Source organism: Chlamydotis macqueenii, chromosome 7 (assembly GCF_036417535.1).
Source record: "Chlamydotis macqueenii isolate bChlMac1 chromosome 7, bChlMac1.mat, whole genome shotgun sequence".
Taxonomy (NCBI): domain Eukaryota; kingdom Metazoa; phylum Chordata; class Aves; order Otidiformes; family Otididae; genus Chlamydotis; species Chlamydotis macqueenii.
This window is the reverse complement of record NC_141562.1, coordinates 28,071,035-28,087,554: the sequence shown is the minus strand read 5'-3', so window position 1 is coordinate 28,087,554 and position 16,520 is coordinate 28,071,035. Positions and strand designations below refer to the sequence as shown.

At 39.5% G+C, this 16,520-nt stretch overlaps 1 protein-coding gene across 2 annotated transcripts in view; it reads left to right on the top strand.

The window, feature by feature from the left end:
* Nucleotides 1-16,520, top strand: part of LOC104475586 (VPS10 domain-containing receptor SorCS1) — a 292,980-nt gene that overhangs the window by 239,440 nt on the left and 37,020 nt on the right. For both annotated transcript variants that reach the window (XM_086752150.1, XM_086752152.1), the window contains exons 14-18: nt 738-845; nt 1,875-1,992; nt 3,796-3,926; nt 11,582-11,695; nt 12,715-12,886. In XM_086752150.1, coding sequence (XP_086608276.1) covers nt 738-845; nt 1,875-1,992; nt 3,796-3,926; nt 11,582-11,695; nt 12,715-12,886 — 643 coding nt within the window. The remainder of the gene's footprint in view (nt 1-737; nt 846-1,874; nt 1,993-3,795; nt 3,927-11,581; nt 11,696-12,714; nt 12,887-16,520) is intronic.

Genomic DNA, 16,520 nt, shown 5'->3' with positions numbered 1-16,520 from the left:
TTGGGTTTGATAATTTGTGTAATATGAATCTGGATTATGGCTCTGTCTCTTACTAAGTTGCCAAAGTACTCTTAATTTTCAAAATTATAGATAAACTTATCTTCTATGTGACAGGTAGCACTTATGAACCAGAATTTCATTGAATAGATTCAGGGTTACATAGCCAATAAGGCTAAAGTGTCCCTGCTAGTTAGCACTTTGGAGTTTATGTGGTAGGTAGAATATAGTTTTGTGATGTTTTGCATGTCATATCAATATCTGAAACACACAGGCCCAAGTCTTATGAAGTGACAAGTGGTTCCAAGCTTTCACTTCAACCTGCCACAGGGAATACTGCTGGTCAGAAAAGGCAAAGCTCTTGTGCCTCAGAAATCTAACGTCCTTAAAATGTCTTCTGTTGGAGTCTCAAAAATAAGATGCTCAAAATCACTCATTTAAAAAAAAATCCTAGCCCTGGGGTACATTTTGCCCTTAAAGCACCAATCTGTAACATAACTTTATTAGTTTCCACTGCTTAAATATTGGCCATGAATTAGCAGTATGATGCCAAACAAGTTTGATCAATGCTCTGAGTTATGATGCTTTCCAAAAAAGTATTTATTTAAAGGACTAAAAATGCAGTATCCAAGAAGAGAACCTGCTTCTTTCTTCTCCATAGCAGCTGGAGTGGACTAGAGTGTCTCTTGAAGTAGGAGGAGAGTAAGGAAAGAGGATATTAATTCTGCTTTCTCCACTAGGTTAAGTTTTGATGAAGGGAGATCTTGGAGCAAGTACAGTTTCACATCCCTCCCACTGTTTGTAGATGGAGTATTAGGGGAACCAGGAGAGGAAACTCTCATCATGACGTAAGTGAGCATGCCATCATGCTAATGTTGATGGGAACTGCACTGAAAATAGCTTTTGAGGGTTATTCATGATGTAATAGCATTTCTGGTTGGGAACCAAACCAAGTACTCTCTGATGCGAGGAGTCTGCAGTCTTCTGTTGCTAAGTCATCAATGTTTATTTGTGATATGACTGAGGGAATGACAGGATGGTTCCTTGCAAGCTGGGTAAAACGCTGTCACTTAGCTTATCAGCATGAAACCTGACTCCTCAAATTGAATGTGATTTAAAGCAGAGTTACTCTTGACAGATGAATATTTGAAAGAAAAATAGTGGCGTATTTTTATAGCTATGTTTTGCTGCTACTTTCTTTTTTTTTTTTAACTGAGAGACAGAAAAATGAAGACATTCTTTTATAAAAATGAATGACAAAATATTGCCTGGAGGCTGACTTATGAAAAATTACAATTAGTTTCTCTGTGGTATGCTGAGCTCTGCATGATGCATAAATCTGGATTCACTCTGCCAGAAATTGTGACATTTTACCTGAGATCAGATTTGCAAAAACAGAAGGAAAATTCATTTTCTATCTGTAAAAAAAATGTACTGACCTGTAATAAACAGAATATGTGGCTTGGAAACTAACCTGAGTTAATAGAGATGTATGAAGAATGATCTCTTCAGGTTCTGATTTTAATTTGTGTGGAAGGGATTCCCAAAGCTCATAATTGAGTTATCAAACTCCTGTAGGTATAACTGTCTCCAGCCCCATGTCAAGTCTTCTCTGTACAGTCATTTTGGGGATTGGTGTAAGTGGGAAGATTTTGATCCACAGAATGAAAGCTACATGCAGTTTTTAAGAGAGTTGTAGGTATTTAGGAGTGTAAATCTGACATTCACTATGTCACAGTCAAATGAAAATCAGTAGGACTGGCACTCCAGAAAAAATTAATCTCTTTTGGAAATTTATGGGTGACTGTACCTCTGTAACAACCTGACTCCATCTGGTGCTACCTTTTACTGTATGCTCTTTCTACTGTATTCTGTAGAGTGTTTGGACATTTCAGCCACCGCTCAGAGTGGCAGCTGGTGAAAGTAGACTATAAGTCAATTTTTGATCGGAGGTGTGCGGAAGAGGACTACAGGCCTTGGCAACTCCACAGCCAGGTGAGAAGCAAGAAAGCTTGGATCTGACCTGAAGAAGCTAATGATCCTACAGTTAAAAATCTGCATGATCCAATGTCTTTTCCTGTTAGATTGATGTATCGGATTGTCCCTTGCTGGATGGGTCTGTTTTGTTACATAGGCCTGTTGGCCTCAGGTTGCACGCTGTGAGCCCCAAAGGATGAACAGCTGCCTTTTGGGTTTTGTTCTCCATGCAGGCAGTTAGCTCAGACTTATCCAGAACTGAGGAACACAACAACAGCAGAAGCACTGCTGATGAAAGAGGCATGAACTCCTTCAGTCTTAGATCTCCCATCCAGTTTCCCCGTCCTTACCGCCTTTCTCTTCATCCATTCTACTGTGTCCACAGAGCCAGTGTCTTAAGACCTTTCTGGTTGCTTTCACACTCATTTCTCCAAATTTTGGCCCTCTTAGCCTCATTTCTTACTCACTTGATTTCATCCTTTTTCTGTCTCTCTCAGCAGTGGTACTTCTGCTGTGGGAGTCAGGCACTTTATTCCTCAGTCCGTTGGGCCCCCACACCTGGTCCTTTTCATCCTTGGTGCAGCTGCTGCATCGCTCCTGGAACTATTGCTTAAGTGCCCAGCAAGGTAACGTGCTCTGCACAGTGCCTGCGCCTGCCTTGGGGCACCTTCCCAGCTCTGCCAACTTTGACACAACAGCCTGTGTTATATCAGGTTAGAATAAAATATGGCCCAAATTCTGTGGTTGTATAAATGCCCCAGGCTCCACTGAAGTCTAAAGCAAAAACACCCATTTATATCATCAAAGGTTGTCTTTCTGTATATATCTTGCTGGGCAAGAATTTAGTAATGAATATGAAATGAAGGTAGCTTGACTCAGACTAGCTACTCACACAAGGTACAACTCCACACTAAAAATACCAGTTATGACTTAAATCCTTAGATGTTGAAAATCAGTACACCTTCCTTGAAATTCAAGGAGACTCAGCATTTTACACCAGTTGCCATTCAGACCCTTCTGTTTCATGGGCAAATCAAAGCCATGAAAAGTTTCTCTTTCCTACAGCAATTTTAAGAGCATAAAAAGTAACAAGTGAGACCTCACTGTATTTTGTTCTTTACTTTCTTGTGCTTGCATAAGCAAAAATGCCAAGGATTTTGCAGTATGTCTTTGAGGATGTTGGCTTTGGAGCTTGCAAAACTATTTTTAGGAAGGCTGCTGTGGACTCTTGCCTTTTGATTTGCTTTCCATTGATATTACAAGGCTGAGCCTTGTTCCCTAGATAGAAATGTTTAGCAGGGTGCTGAAGATAGGAGTGAAAAGGCAAGGAAATGTTATCATACACATAACTAGTCAAACCCTATAAAACCTGAACTCATAGACTGTGGAAAGTATTTACATATGCACATATTACTAGTTTCCACTGGACAAAATTATTGCCAAAGAGACCCGACCAAGGAAATAGACCTGCTCTGTCTCTTAGATTGAAGAGGGATCAGACTGTGTTTTCAGTTGCGGTGAAAACTAATCTATAAATGAGAAATAGACCTGAATCAATTGCTCATTGGCTTTGGAACAAATTCAGAACTGAATCAGATACATAAGTAACCTTAGATAATTTATTAGTGTGCATTGGAAAAGCTGTTTTAGTTTCAGTTAAAGCTTAAATAGCTTTAATTAGCTTCAGTGTACTGGCATGGCATTTGACTTCCCATCCTCTTCCCTTGAGTCACAGCTCCCATTGCACAGTCTTGGAAAAATTGGGTGATACAAATAGCCTGGTGGGTGTCAGAGAAAGATATTATTTTGTTTTGTTTCCAGGGAGAAGCTTGCATCATGGGAGCAAAAAGGATCTACAGGAAGCGCAAGTCAGAGAAGAAATGCATGCAAGGAAAATATGCTGGGGCTATGACCTCGGAGCCATGCGTGTGCACAGAGGCAGACTTTGACTGGTGAGCAATGGGCAGAAGAACTGTGTGCTCTCTACCACACCAATGCAGAGCTCATGGGAGAGGCTATAGGCTTGCAGAGAGTAGATGTTAGTGAACATGTTAGGAGGCTAAACAGGCTGGTCCCTGATGGTGCAGGTATGTCAAAAGAAAGGTGGAATAGATACCTGTGATATGCTAAGGCTTCCACAAAATTGATTCTGAATAGGCCATTTTCCAGATGACATCTGAGCTCTGTGCAGCGTTAAGATAAAAGGTCCATTTAGCACCTCTAACCTCAGCATTGTTCAAGGGTGGCTGTGAAAGCAGTATGTAAGACGTATCTAGTGTGTCTAAAAAATAAATTATTCATGCATACACATGCACACATATACGTATATATGTGTAAAAATACATATATGCATATGCAAAGTAGGCCTTCAGCTTCTGGAAGTCAAGTATCTAGGGAATTCCTGTGTTGTTTTTGTATCTGGACCATCATGTTTGATAGTGTCTAACAGACCCTGCCTTCACGATTTGGATTAATCTCCTTCTGAAGCCTTTTCTCTTCTGCTGTATGCTATAGGAAATAGAGTCCATTGGTGAGTTATGAAAGGTGTGATAAAATGTTCAGCTTCTAGTTTCATTTCAAGGTTCCTGCTGACTCACAGCAATTTGCACAAAAAAAAAAAAATGCAAGGAACTGCATTATTGAAATCTCTATTGCCTGTTTTTTCCAAGTCTAGGCAGTCCTGAGTATCTCAGAAGAGAGAAATACTGACGTCTTGGTAGTCCTGATAAAACCTCCTTTGTGCCTCACCCAGCTGCATCTATGCCATGTTATTAATTAATCCCAGAAGCTGTAACATGTACCCTGAAGTTGTTCATCTCATAAATATTTGGTTTCTTATTGTATGAGTTCACTCCAGGACCTTGGAAATTTACAGCATTTCCATTCTCACCCTCTTGTAACTGTAGTTACATTGATTTTTCCATATAAAATCACAGAATCACAGGAAGCTTTTCCAAGTGTCAAAAACAAGTAAATCTTCCTGCACCAAATAATAAAAATTGTGAGCATACTTAGGCACTGATTCTCTGAATATGGTTTCTGGATGATTTCTCCATCTTCCAGTAAGTTCTTCGTTAGGGAGAAGATATCTCAGTTCTGTACGTAGTTCATCATGTAGGTGCCCAAAGGTCCTCGATATCAGCTGCTTAACATTTCTCTGGTAATGTAAAAAAGATAGCAGCCAACCAGAAAAGCAACATGAATAGGAAGGAAACTCCCTGAAGATTTTGACCTTCCTGTAGAGCACGCAGTACAAAGCTGTGCCAAGCTCACGCTCAGGCTCAAGAAAATAACTCATGGGATTGACTCCCAATCAATCTGTTAGTGGTTGAACCTCTTACACTCATAAGGGACACACACTCATGAAATACTTCTGATAAAAATATAATTTTCTTCCATAACTTCCATAACCCTCTAAGACTGTATGTTTTTATTTATTGATTGTGTGGTTTACTACTACAAAACTTTGTTTGTCTGTGCTACATACAGAACAGAAGTACAACGGTGACATTTGCTGGGGGAAAGAGGCTTTTATTTCTTTTACATTCACTTTGAGGAAACTTTCTTCAAAAGGTCTGCTGGGTTGTGAGAGAATCTCTAAGAGAAATCTTGGATGGCTGGGGATGTTCGACAGATATTCGTAGTTCACATGCACCAACAAGACCCCTCAAATCTGTTGGAAGAGGCAGAATTAGGACTTTACAAAAGTCATCTTATTAAAACTAGCCTGAGAAAAATACCCTTAAAAATACTGCAGGTTTCTGTGCTGAGCTGACTGATAGAGAGCCTCCCTGACCTAGGAGGGCCTTCCTCCTTCTGATGAAACCAGTTTTGGTTTAGAGCAGACTGTCACGATCCCCTCCAATTCTCTCTGAGCTCTTGTTCTTGTTATTCCTACAGTCCTCAGATCTGGATTTTTGCTTTATCCATTTCCGCTTCCTTCCCCAGCGCCTCTGAGGAAAAAAGACTGAAATGTTGCTTTAAGCATCCAGTTCAGAAATGTTTGCCAGCCTTATTCATCACTTATTTATCGACTTAATACAGTCAGGAGTGTATTTTTACACAGATTTGCCAGAGAAGGGCAGAAAAGCCACAGGGAACAGGAGACAGATGTTTATCAAGGAAGGAGAAAAGAGATGGGAAGAAAAAAGCAATTCTGCTGGCTCTACTGAATTTCTCAGCCTGATTTTATTGTGCTAAGAAAGGCAAAGCTGCTGCTTTGCTGTAGCATTCAGTACTTGCTTTCTTGAACTCCATACTAGGCTTCACTGCCCATGCACCCTGCAGAAGTTGGTCCAAAGAGGCATTTGGAGGAAACTCGGTGAATGAATTCTTACTGTGGCAGGATGTCCTCTGCGAGGTCCTTCCTGCAAAAGGAAGAAGCACTTTCATCATCCTCACTCGTGATATTTCAGCAGTGCTTTTGAATTCTGTATTTCTCTTTTTGCTGAGCAGGGCTCTTAATTGAAGGAGATTGAAGGGGACACGTATCCTCCAGGCAGGGAGAAGCCCCTTTGCCGGCTGCATTTGATTTTGCAATCTTGAAATAAACTGGGTAGCTTTTTACATTAACATCAATGCTAACAGGACCCAGACTTGTATACGGAATTGAAGACAACAATCCTTGCCCCAGTCAGAGAAGGACTTTCTTTGCTGTTTAGACACTTGAATTTGTGTGAAGAAAATTTTATTACCTAAGCTTGTCAGTGCTTGGAGTAAAAACATATATCTGTGTGGTCAGGTAAAGTGGAAAAAAAAAAGTGTTATTGCTGTTAATCTTGCGAATGCCTTATTGTCAGTTCAGGGGAAAAATGCGAGTTATAAAGGACATAAAGATTTTACAATGTTCTTTTCTCCTGGTAATATCATAAACTCCATGTTCATTTGAAACTTGTATTCAGCACATAGTAGTTCTTTCTCAGAGAAAAGGGCACATTTGTTTATTGTTTTACACAGCAACAAAACTTTAGTGACATTACAAATGGGTGTAGTTCCTTGAGCCTCGGGAACCCAAACCCTTCTGACAGAAGACCCCTCTTCTGATGGGCTGGAGCTGGCCCTGGCTGGGGCACGGGCAGCGTTCCCTGTATGGGGACTGAGACTTCCAGCCAGAGGGCAACAGCGCTGCAGGAATGGAGCGAGGGAAACCTGCGGGGCCCTCTGCAAACCTGTCCTAGCAACAGCTTGGAAACAAGAGTGTCCTTCTTTGTTTAATTGATTTGGGTAAATGGATGACACCATTACTCGGGTGTTATTAAAGCATTAATTTACCACTTTCCTTACATTGCGTTCCTTCCTGCTGTTTGAGCATTATTATGGCAATATCTCTTCAGTAGCAACGCTTCCTAGACATGAATGGAAGTCTTTGGTAGTGTTCATCCTTCAGCTACCTGTCTCCGAGGCCCTTTAATAGAAACTTTGAGTTAAGTGTCGCTCTGTCAGTCCTCCCTCTGAATCCCGCTGTGATTAGTACCAAGGGCTTCTCCTATCGGTATTCCCATATCTCACGCTTTCGTGGGAAGTATGAGCCTGTTCACGCTGGTACTACTGACTTTGGATAGCCAGAGACGTGCAAAGGAGCCTTAGTGCAATTGAGACTCAAACCTATTTATTTCACTGATGCAGTCAGCAAGGATCTGGTAAGCTCTTTTTTATTGTCTGGCACTTAAATTACAGACCTGCTTGCTGGATTTAGTTCTTATGCTAAAACATCAGAGTCCTGCATCATGCAAAACCGTCCTGACAAACAGTGGGGAGGCAGACAGATACTGGATGTGATTAAACTCTGTTTGCTTTGTGCATTATGGCTCATCAATTCAGACAACCGTGCAGGTGCCGGTGCTGAAATACACCTACATTTGGACCCTTATGTTAACTAACTTTACTTTCTCATTGAGATAGTCTTGGTTAACTAATGAATAGTAGTTTTGAATTAATTTTAAAGTTCATTTTGAATGTCTGTGGAAAATGCAGATTCGCTATGCAAAGTCTCTGGTGCATCTCTGCATCTTTAGGGGCCTAGATCTCTACCAGGCATGAATTTACTAAGATTCTGGGGAATTAACATAATTAACACAATTAACATAAGCTGTTATGGTTGGTATTCCAAATACTGTGATGCAATTATAATCACATGCCTTCATGTGTAATTCAAACTTCAGCTGAATCCGTCTTTTCTCTGAGATAAATCCCATGTCAGATCCTGTAGTACTGGGAAGCAAGCACAGCTCCCCTGTAACAGAAATCTACACTTATACTTTACTTCATTATTAGACAATGATATTAAGTGGAAAAAAATGTGGTAAGACTTTACTAGGGCTGTGGCCACAGTTAATTTTTTTTTTTCCACAAGGGCTTTTGGAAACTGTAAAACAAAGATGACTGTAATCACAGATACCTTGATTCCACCCCATTTAATGTCTGAAAAGTTTTCAAAGCACAGCAAAACCACAAGTAACATTTTCAGTTTCTGATATAGCTGACATTAAGGTAAAACTGTTAGTGTTAAGTCCTGTGGTTATATGTTAAGTCGTGTCTTGATTTTTAGAAGGTATGAGCATGAGAATCACTCATCTTACTTAACTGATTATATCTTAAAACAGTGCAGTTTTAATAATTTCACATGGATTTACAGTTCTTCCAAGACAGTATGTTTTTCAGGTCTGTATTCAAACTATAAACTTCCTTAAGGGATTTATTTTCCTTCGATTATTACCTGTGCTGCACGTAATCTTAGGAGAATTCACCATGACGTTTGAGCAGGAATACAGAACTTCTGGAATGAATGCATGTCTGTCTCTAATTGCAGAAAACGAACTACAATTATAGTTGACTAAGACAAGTAGGATTCCAGTTTAAATCAGTAAAGGTGGCTAGAGTAAAATTCTCATCAGTGAGAGCCAGGTGATAGACTGCTTCATATCAATGAAACAATCCCTGCTGGTAAATGCTCCACTCTTTTTGATAGGTACATTATCTATTTCACCTGAGTTCTTTTCAGGCAGGCACAAAACAGCATCAATAGATGCAAATTCCAATTCCCAGTTACCAGGCAATGACTCGGCTAGCTGATTGCAGTCTAAAGCTGATGCCTTCCTGGTCTCCAGATTTTGCTATACTGGCTCATGCTATGGCAATCCAATTGATGCTAATGCTTGTTGATTGCTACAAAACCTGTTGTGCCAAATTGTAGGCAGCAATTTGTTGTCAGCATCAGTGTTCTGCGTGCACCAGCCTGTAGCCAAGGAATTCATTACATTCCAAGACTGCAGAGGAGAACGGGCGGCTGGTGCATCTGCAGAGAGATATGGAACAACAATTCATGTCATTTACTGGGATGATATTTCTGAGGGCCTTAATGAGCCAGACGATTTGCAAGCCTGAAAACAACACTGTGAAACTTCTGTGCTTAGAACTATTTCTGCTGTGAAAAATCCTATAATTTCATTCTTTTGAGTTTGAGGAATATGATCAAAGTATAGTCAAACCTAGTTAAGTCAAGCTTGGCTTGTCCAGATGTGCAAGGAACCAAAATTATGACACAAGTCTAGACGTGTATAGTGAGAAATCCCAGACTGATACTACTGCATCAGATTGGACTGTGGGTACTGACCCCCTCTGAGGCAGATTTAACTTATTATTTTGCTTTGTTTTCACCTAACTGATTACAGAACATTGTGTGTGTACAGTGTTGCAACTTTTTAATTAGAGTGACACATGATAACTTAGGAATACAGTGCTGCAGAGTGTTGACAAATGTGTTACAAAAATACAGGAGTCCCACTTGTGTGTAAATATTTGTTTTCTCGAAGCAAATCAGAATGGTGATGGTGTTCATTATAAACTGCATTCTGCCGCTCTAGTGGTCTTATTCCAACAAGGGTGATTAGAGAAGCACATGGCAGTGGGAGAACAGGCTGGCTGATGTTTCCAAGGCAATTAAGCAACATTCAGTCACTAGCATCTGAGTAAATATATTGATGCAAATTCAGTCCAAAAACTGAGGAAAAAGACCATTTAGGTCATCTATTTCATGGCTGTTTCCTAGAGTAAGTTCTGAATTACTTGTTGTAGATATCCCAAGCACCACACTGTCAAAATGTTCCTTTGGAACAGTTGTGCAGTCTAATAGATGTTTAGGAGTTTTCCCAAGTGATATGCAGCTTTAATTTTCTTTTGCTTAATGTAGTCTTTTTAATTTTGCCTTTTTTAGATTACTTCAAAACATTTTTTTAATTATTATTCTGAAGGAAGAGCTGCAGGCAGGAGTAAAAAGTGGTGACAAAATTATTCCCAATATACCGCTTTTGATAACAAGTATAAGAAATTTTACAAAAAGAAATTGCCCAATTTCTCTCTTTTTTTTTTTTTTGTCTCATATCTTAGATCAGTCCTAGGCTTCTTAAAATTGTTTAATAGTGATTCATTAAATTTTTGTTTTACACCATCATACTTTGTTCCAGAAAGGGAGGAGCTGGGGCAGGGGCTCCGCTGGGTGTGATCTGATTATTGGCGTTCCTCCATGTCCTGTTTTTCCTCTCTGCTCCTTTACATTTACAAAGAGGAGCCTTTAGTCACATACTACTCCTCTTTTCTTAGAATATCAAACTACTTGATACTGAGACATTAAAGATAATAAGCAAAAAAAAGTGCTGTGCAAAAAAAGCAACTTTTTTAGATCAAGGATCATATTACAACTGGAATATTGGAATGGAGTTGGTGGACTATGTATAGCAATTCGCAGAAATGACATCCTATTAAATTCTCTGTTTTGAGCTATAGAGAAAGCTTAGTAAAAGAAATAAGAACGATTTTCAAACAAAACAATCTTTGTTACTCAATGGTTGGAGAGTAAAACCACATGTGAATGGAATACTGATTAAAGAGGTTTTTTGTTTGTTTATTTGTTCCACAATAACAATTTTTATAGAGTTTTTGTTTACCTGGAATCAAAAACAATTTGAGCTATTGTTTAGTGGAACCAAAGCAATATTAGTCATAGCTAAACCCAAATTGGAACAAAAGATTACAGGTTGACTCATTGTTTCTAACACACAATTTTTGATAGCAGTTCCTCTTTCAAACAAAAATAGAATTGAAGATCACAGCCGCCTTTTCCATTACAGAATATGCTGTTAATGCCTTTAGCGAGAGCTCTCTCAGGGCTGTAAATACTCCTCTACAACTCATGTGATATAGTTTCTAAATACAATTAACTGTTTAGCACTTTAGTGTTCTATAATATGACTGAGACAGCAGTGATTGAACTTAGCTTAGATCTCTAGCTTTTATTATATTTGAGGCTAGAGTTTAGCTTGCGAAGCACTGTTAGACTGTGGAGGAAGAACACAATGCAATAGCTCATAAACTACCTGGTCTGGTTCTGCTTGCTTACACTGAGATGTATGCAAGGTAACTCTACCATCTACAAAAAAAAAAAAGCTAAAGTGGGATGAAGAATTTGTTCTATCAATAAAAAATCAGAAATCCTAGTAAACAGGTTGAGGGAAATCAAAACTTGTATCAATATTAGAGAGCATGAGCTAATATCTGTATTTGTTCTTTCTTTTTTTTTTTTATATGATGGTTTCTTTTAATGCTAAACCAGTGATTATGGATATGAACGTCACAGTAATGGGCAGTGTTTACCAGCATTTTGGTATAACCCATCTTCCTTGTCGAAAGACTGTAGCCTTGGGCAAAGTTACCTCAACAGCACTGGGTAAGTGGCACACTAGATTTTCTTTAGCTAGAGCACCCGTATGGACTTTAACCCAATGACAACTACAGATTCCATTTACTATAGGTGTCTCAAAGCTGGCTGAAGCCCTTGGGGCCTCTTCTTCACTGACTTTGTAAAGGTGCACAGTCTGGCACTCCAGATCTCCATCGTGTATGGCCTAGAACTTTATCTGAGAAATGATGCCTTAAAGAAACTTGGGGGGAAATCTGTAAGGCAAAGGCCAAATCATTAAAGTCTCTGAAAAGACTCCTCTTAAGATCATGTGGGATCTGTTGAGGCAGAAAGGATGGGAAAAAAATAGAGGAAAGAGATGAAACTGATGTATATGTGAACTGAAGTAATAGATGGGCAGTTGGCCTGAAAGCTGATTATTCTTTGGCCCTCTTGGAAGTCAATGGAAGATGTAGTTTAAGCTAAGATACTGACCTCAAACTTAATTCCTGATGCAAGCGATCAAAGCAAACAAAGGTACTCAAGCTGCATTTTGGCATTTTGTACACTCAAGGATAAGCAGAATTTGCTTTTTTCTTCAACTCTCTTATTTTTGTAGCTCTCGGGGGTTGCATTTTTAGAGAGAGTTGCCTCACAACCGGTGAGAAGTGGAAAGCATGTGAGAAAAGCTATTACACTGTACCTAACAGTGTAATAATTGAATACAATTCCATACTGTATATGTCTATAATTTTTTATAACTTTATAGTTATTTAACATGTAACATAGATCATCATATAATTTTATGGTTTAGGCAATTTATTAATATGTGGTATATAGGTGTGCTATGCAGGAGAATATTACAAGCCATTAACGACAATATTAACTACTTATATGTTAGGCATGTGAGGAATGCTTGCCTGAGATGAATGCTAAAACATGTTTGGGAATCAGTTCTCTTCCAATCTCCTTAGTCTAAAGAAATCTCAAAAATTCCTCCCTGTTCCCAGTTAACCCTCTTATGCTCACTGGCAGCATTTTCCACAGATTTCTCTTTTGCTTTTCAGGTACCGGAAAGTTGTTTCTAATAACTGCACGGATGGTGTGAGAGAACGGTACACAGCCAAACCACAGCAATGTCCTGGCAAAGCCCCTCAGGGCCTTCGCATAATCACATCTGACGGCAAACTGACAGCTGAGCAGGGGCACAATGTCACTTTCCTAGTGCAGCTGGAAGAGGTAGGCTCTATTTTTATGTTGCATCCCAGGCCCCATGGGTGTATTTGAGTCTGATTCATGCCAGACAAAGTTTGCAAAGTGGTGAAAAGGTGAACCAAGAGAGTGTGGGATAAAGTCAGCCAGCTCCGCAATGTAGGTGGGTGGAGATTGTAGGTTCCCGAATAATAGCATTCACAAAGTAACTATTTTCTCTTTTTCCCTAATCCAGTTTAATTTCTGTAAACTTCTATTCTTTTTCCTGTTTAGCTGGCCAATACATCCTGAAACAACTCTTCTTTTACACTAGGGGACAATGTAAATCCTTTACAGCCTACAGCATTCATGGAAATTACTTCTGACCCTCTGCATAGTAAATGTCATCTGTAGTGAGGAAAGAGAAATGAGGATGACCTCTGGAGCTGAGTTTTGTAGGAGTGTGTTGGGGTTTTACATCTCTATTATTGATGCTTTCCCCAGGAAACAGGTGTCCTGATTTGTAAAGGCAATAACATACAATAAATCATATCTAACCTGAAGCATTTTTTTGACCTGAATGTTCATTTTCTCCAAAATGTGGTCACTTTATTTCAGTAGTGACAGTCATACAATGTTGCTACTGTAGATTCTATCCTAACAGTAGAAACATATTTCCTCTGGATAAATTATTGATTTCCATGTTTAAAGATGAAGAATAAAAAGCCAAAACAAGATTCAAAGTCTTCAGGCTTAAAAAAAAACCCAACCAACCAACCAAAAAAAAAAAAACCGAAAAAAAAGAAAAGCATTCATTGTATCACCTTTCTATTCTCAGCAAAGTTTTAAAACAGATTGAGAGAAGGAGATGGGTAATCTGAGAAGTCAGTCACAACACTATCAGAGTTATGCCAGTAGTCAGAGGGAGAGACAATCACCAGCACTGTGGGAAAGTCAGGACAATGTTTCCTTCTGTGAGTGCTTCAGCTCACGTATCCTGTAAGAATACCCTGACCACTCTCTCATACAGGGATCTGCGAATTGTTCTATCTTTTCTGTTGATTCTGATCTTTTTTGATAGCCCTCCTTCAGTATTCACGAGAGTCTGGAAGCAACACCTTGTCCCTTAGGAGTTGGTGTCTTTCTCATGCTGTGTATCAAGGACTATGTAAAGTATATTTTGATGGGTGAGTCAGCTTCTGAGGAGATCTAAAGGGGGCCCTTCTTTCAGTATAGCTGATAAAGGAAGAGGTTAGGAATTGCTCTGGGGACTGAAACGGTATTGATCCATCTCCATCCTTTCTGGTTATTCTTCCTGCTAGATGAATCTTGACCTCCTCCTCCTAGATTTGTCAATATAAAGAGTTTGCAGAGAAACAAACAAAATTTTTGGGTGAATTTGACCCAATCTGACAATGACTTTGGGCTGATGTTACAGCAGAAGAAGTATTCAACAAAGAAGAAAAATTGCCCAGCTATACGCAAGCTATATATATAGAGAGAATAATATATTCTCCTATATAGGAGAATAAACTGTGGTTTATTGTATGTATGTGGCACAGTTATACATACACTAAAGCATTTACTGTATTAACTGTTTCAGTAGCAAAAATCACACCACTCACTAGAAAAGTTAAAAAACTCAGCGAAAGAACAACCACCTTTTTATAGAATAGATACTGATTTCATGGAATCACCAAATAATTGAGGTTGGAACTGAAGTCTGGAGATTTTTTTAGTCCAACCCCACTTTGCAAAGGGAAGTTTATTTCCCTTCTAAACAAGGCAGAAGTGTCACAAAACAAGAACTTCCCATTTTCTATTTAATTCTGCCCTGCACGGGTACACAGCACAGTACAACCCAGGATGTTCAGCATCAATAAAATCTGTACTACTCCATTTTTGCTGAAGAGAAGGCATCAGACAAGTTAAAAAAAGGCTGGATATGTCTCTGTATGCATGCACAGTTTTTCCCAATGGCATATGAAGAAAATGTGTCCTGTTCAACCATTGCTCGCTGGAATGATGGCCAATATTTTTAAGCACTTCACCCTGGTTGGGACTCTTCCTTTAGCTTGTGTCACACTTAGTATCTTTTAGGATGTAAAAAGCCAATGGCTTTTGTTTCTATTGTAGTCCCCTTGCATCTTAACATCTCTTGTACCCCTCTGAGACAGTTTGAAGCCTTCAGATCTGCAGAGCTATTCCATACACCCGCAGCCTCCCAGCTCTCTTTTTTCATGCCTATATTCCACTTGACCTGTAGGAAAAGAAAAAGGTAAGAAGCTGGTGAGCCAAGGCAGGAGAATTCGTTTGAGGTTTGTACTCCTATTATCTTTCTAGGGCTTTCTACTCTATCTAAGGACCACTTGGGTCTGAAAAGAAGACTGAACTGCAGAGGCAGGCTTCCTGGAGGCCCTGAGAAGTCACTACATGTCCTTGTTGGAGGGGTTTACTAAGAGGGGAGGGAGAGGCAAATAGTGGGCTGTTTTCATTCAAATATGGGATTCGGAGGCAGGAACCATAATGCATAGGTTTCTTGTAAAGCCTTCTTGTGCCTATGGTGATACTGAGGGCTGGGCCTGTGTCATTCTGACAGTGACACAATGTCAGTAAAAGATGTCTGAAGATAAAAACAAGGACAAGGCATTCAGAAGTGTTCTGCTATTGGAGAAGACACAAAAGGAAAATAATCACTGAAGTCTGTGCAAGTAAAGTGGGGCCAGGCACCAAAGCCAGCAGATTATAGAGCATTGCTGATTTCTGAGAGCTGGGATTCTGGCCCAATTTCTCTAACTCTGACTCACATGAAATTTTCCCGTAAAGCATTTGTATCTGGCAGCTTATAAATATCATTAAAAGCAAAAACAACTAACAACTCATATTTAAATAATACGAATGTAAGAATGCATTCCAAAGTGGTCTAACTTTCCTGTCACCTTTCAGGATTTCTGTATGACTTCTTAAAAACTGTTTGCAAAGTCACTTTGCACCTAATATCTTGGTTCCGTTTTTGGAAAGGTTTGTCCAGGTTACTTCTCCCATTAACCTAGATATAGTCATATTAATAGTCTTACTGGGTGACAGCAGCCTGGAAGCATCAATATTTCCTTTTATAATTAGCATATGTCCCATTGTACAAGGCATTATGGAAGTGGTTAATAAAGAGGGCACCATTCTTATGTGGGTAATTTTGCTCTTAAATTTCCATTGAGCTAAGCAGAATAACAACAGCATCTCTGACACTAAATAGCAGCACAGGAGAAAAACTGGTTATACTTAAAAGCAAATTTTCCCAGTGCCTCAAAATGCTGCAAGTTTAAAGGTTAATGCTTTGACCTGGCCTGACCTGTGTGCGCAAACCCATGGCTGGTACCTTTCACACGGCAGCATTCAACAGCAGAGTTGTTTCTCACCCTAGACAACCTGAATCCTTACTTTACTTTTGCACAGCAGCAAAAGAAACCTAAAAGCAAAAATTACAAAGCCATTTTTCCTACTGAAGTTCTTCAACTCAATGTCCCTGACATATTTTGCTGCTCTGTTGTAGAAAATAGAGGAATTTTATAAACTGGGGGTTGTTTTGCGTGCCTTCCTCATCACATGATCATACGGGTCTTTTGCCACCGAAAGCCGCAGCCTCCAGAGCAGTGCTATTCAACACAATGGCTTTCAACCTTGT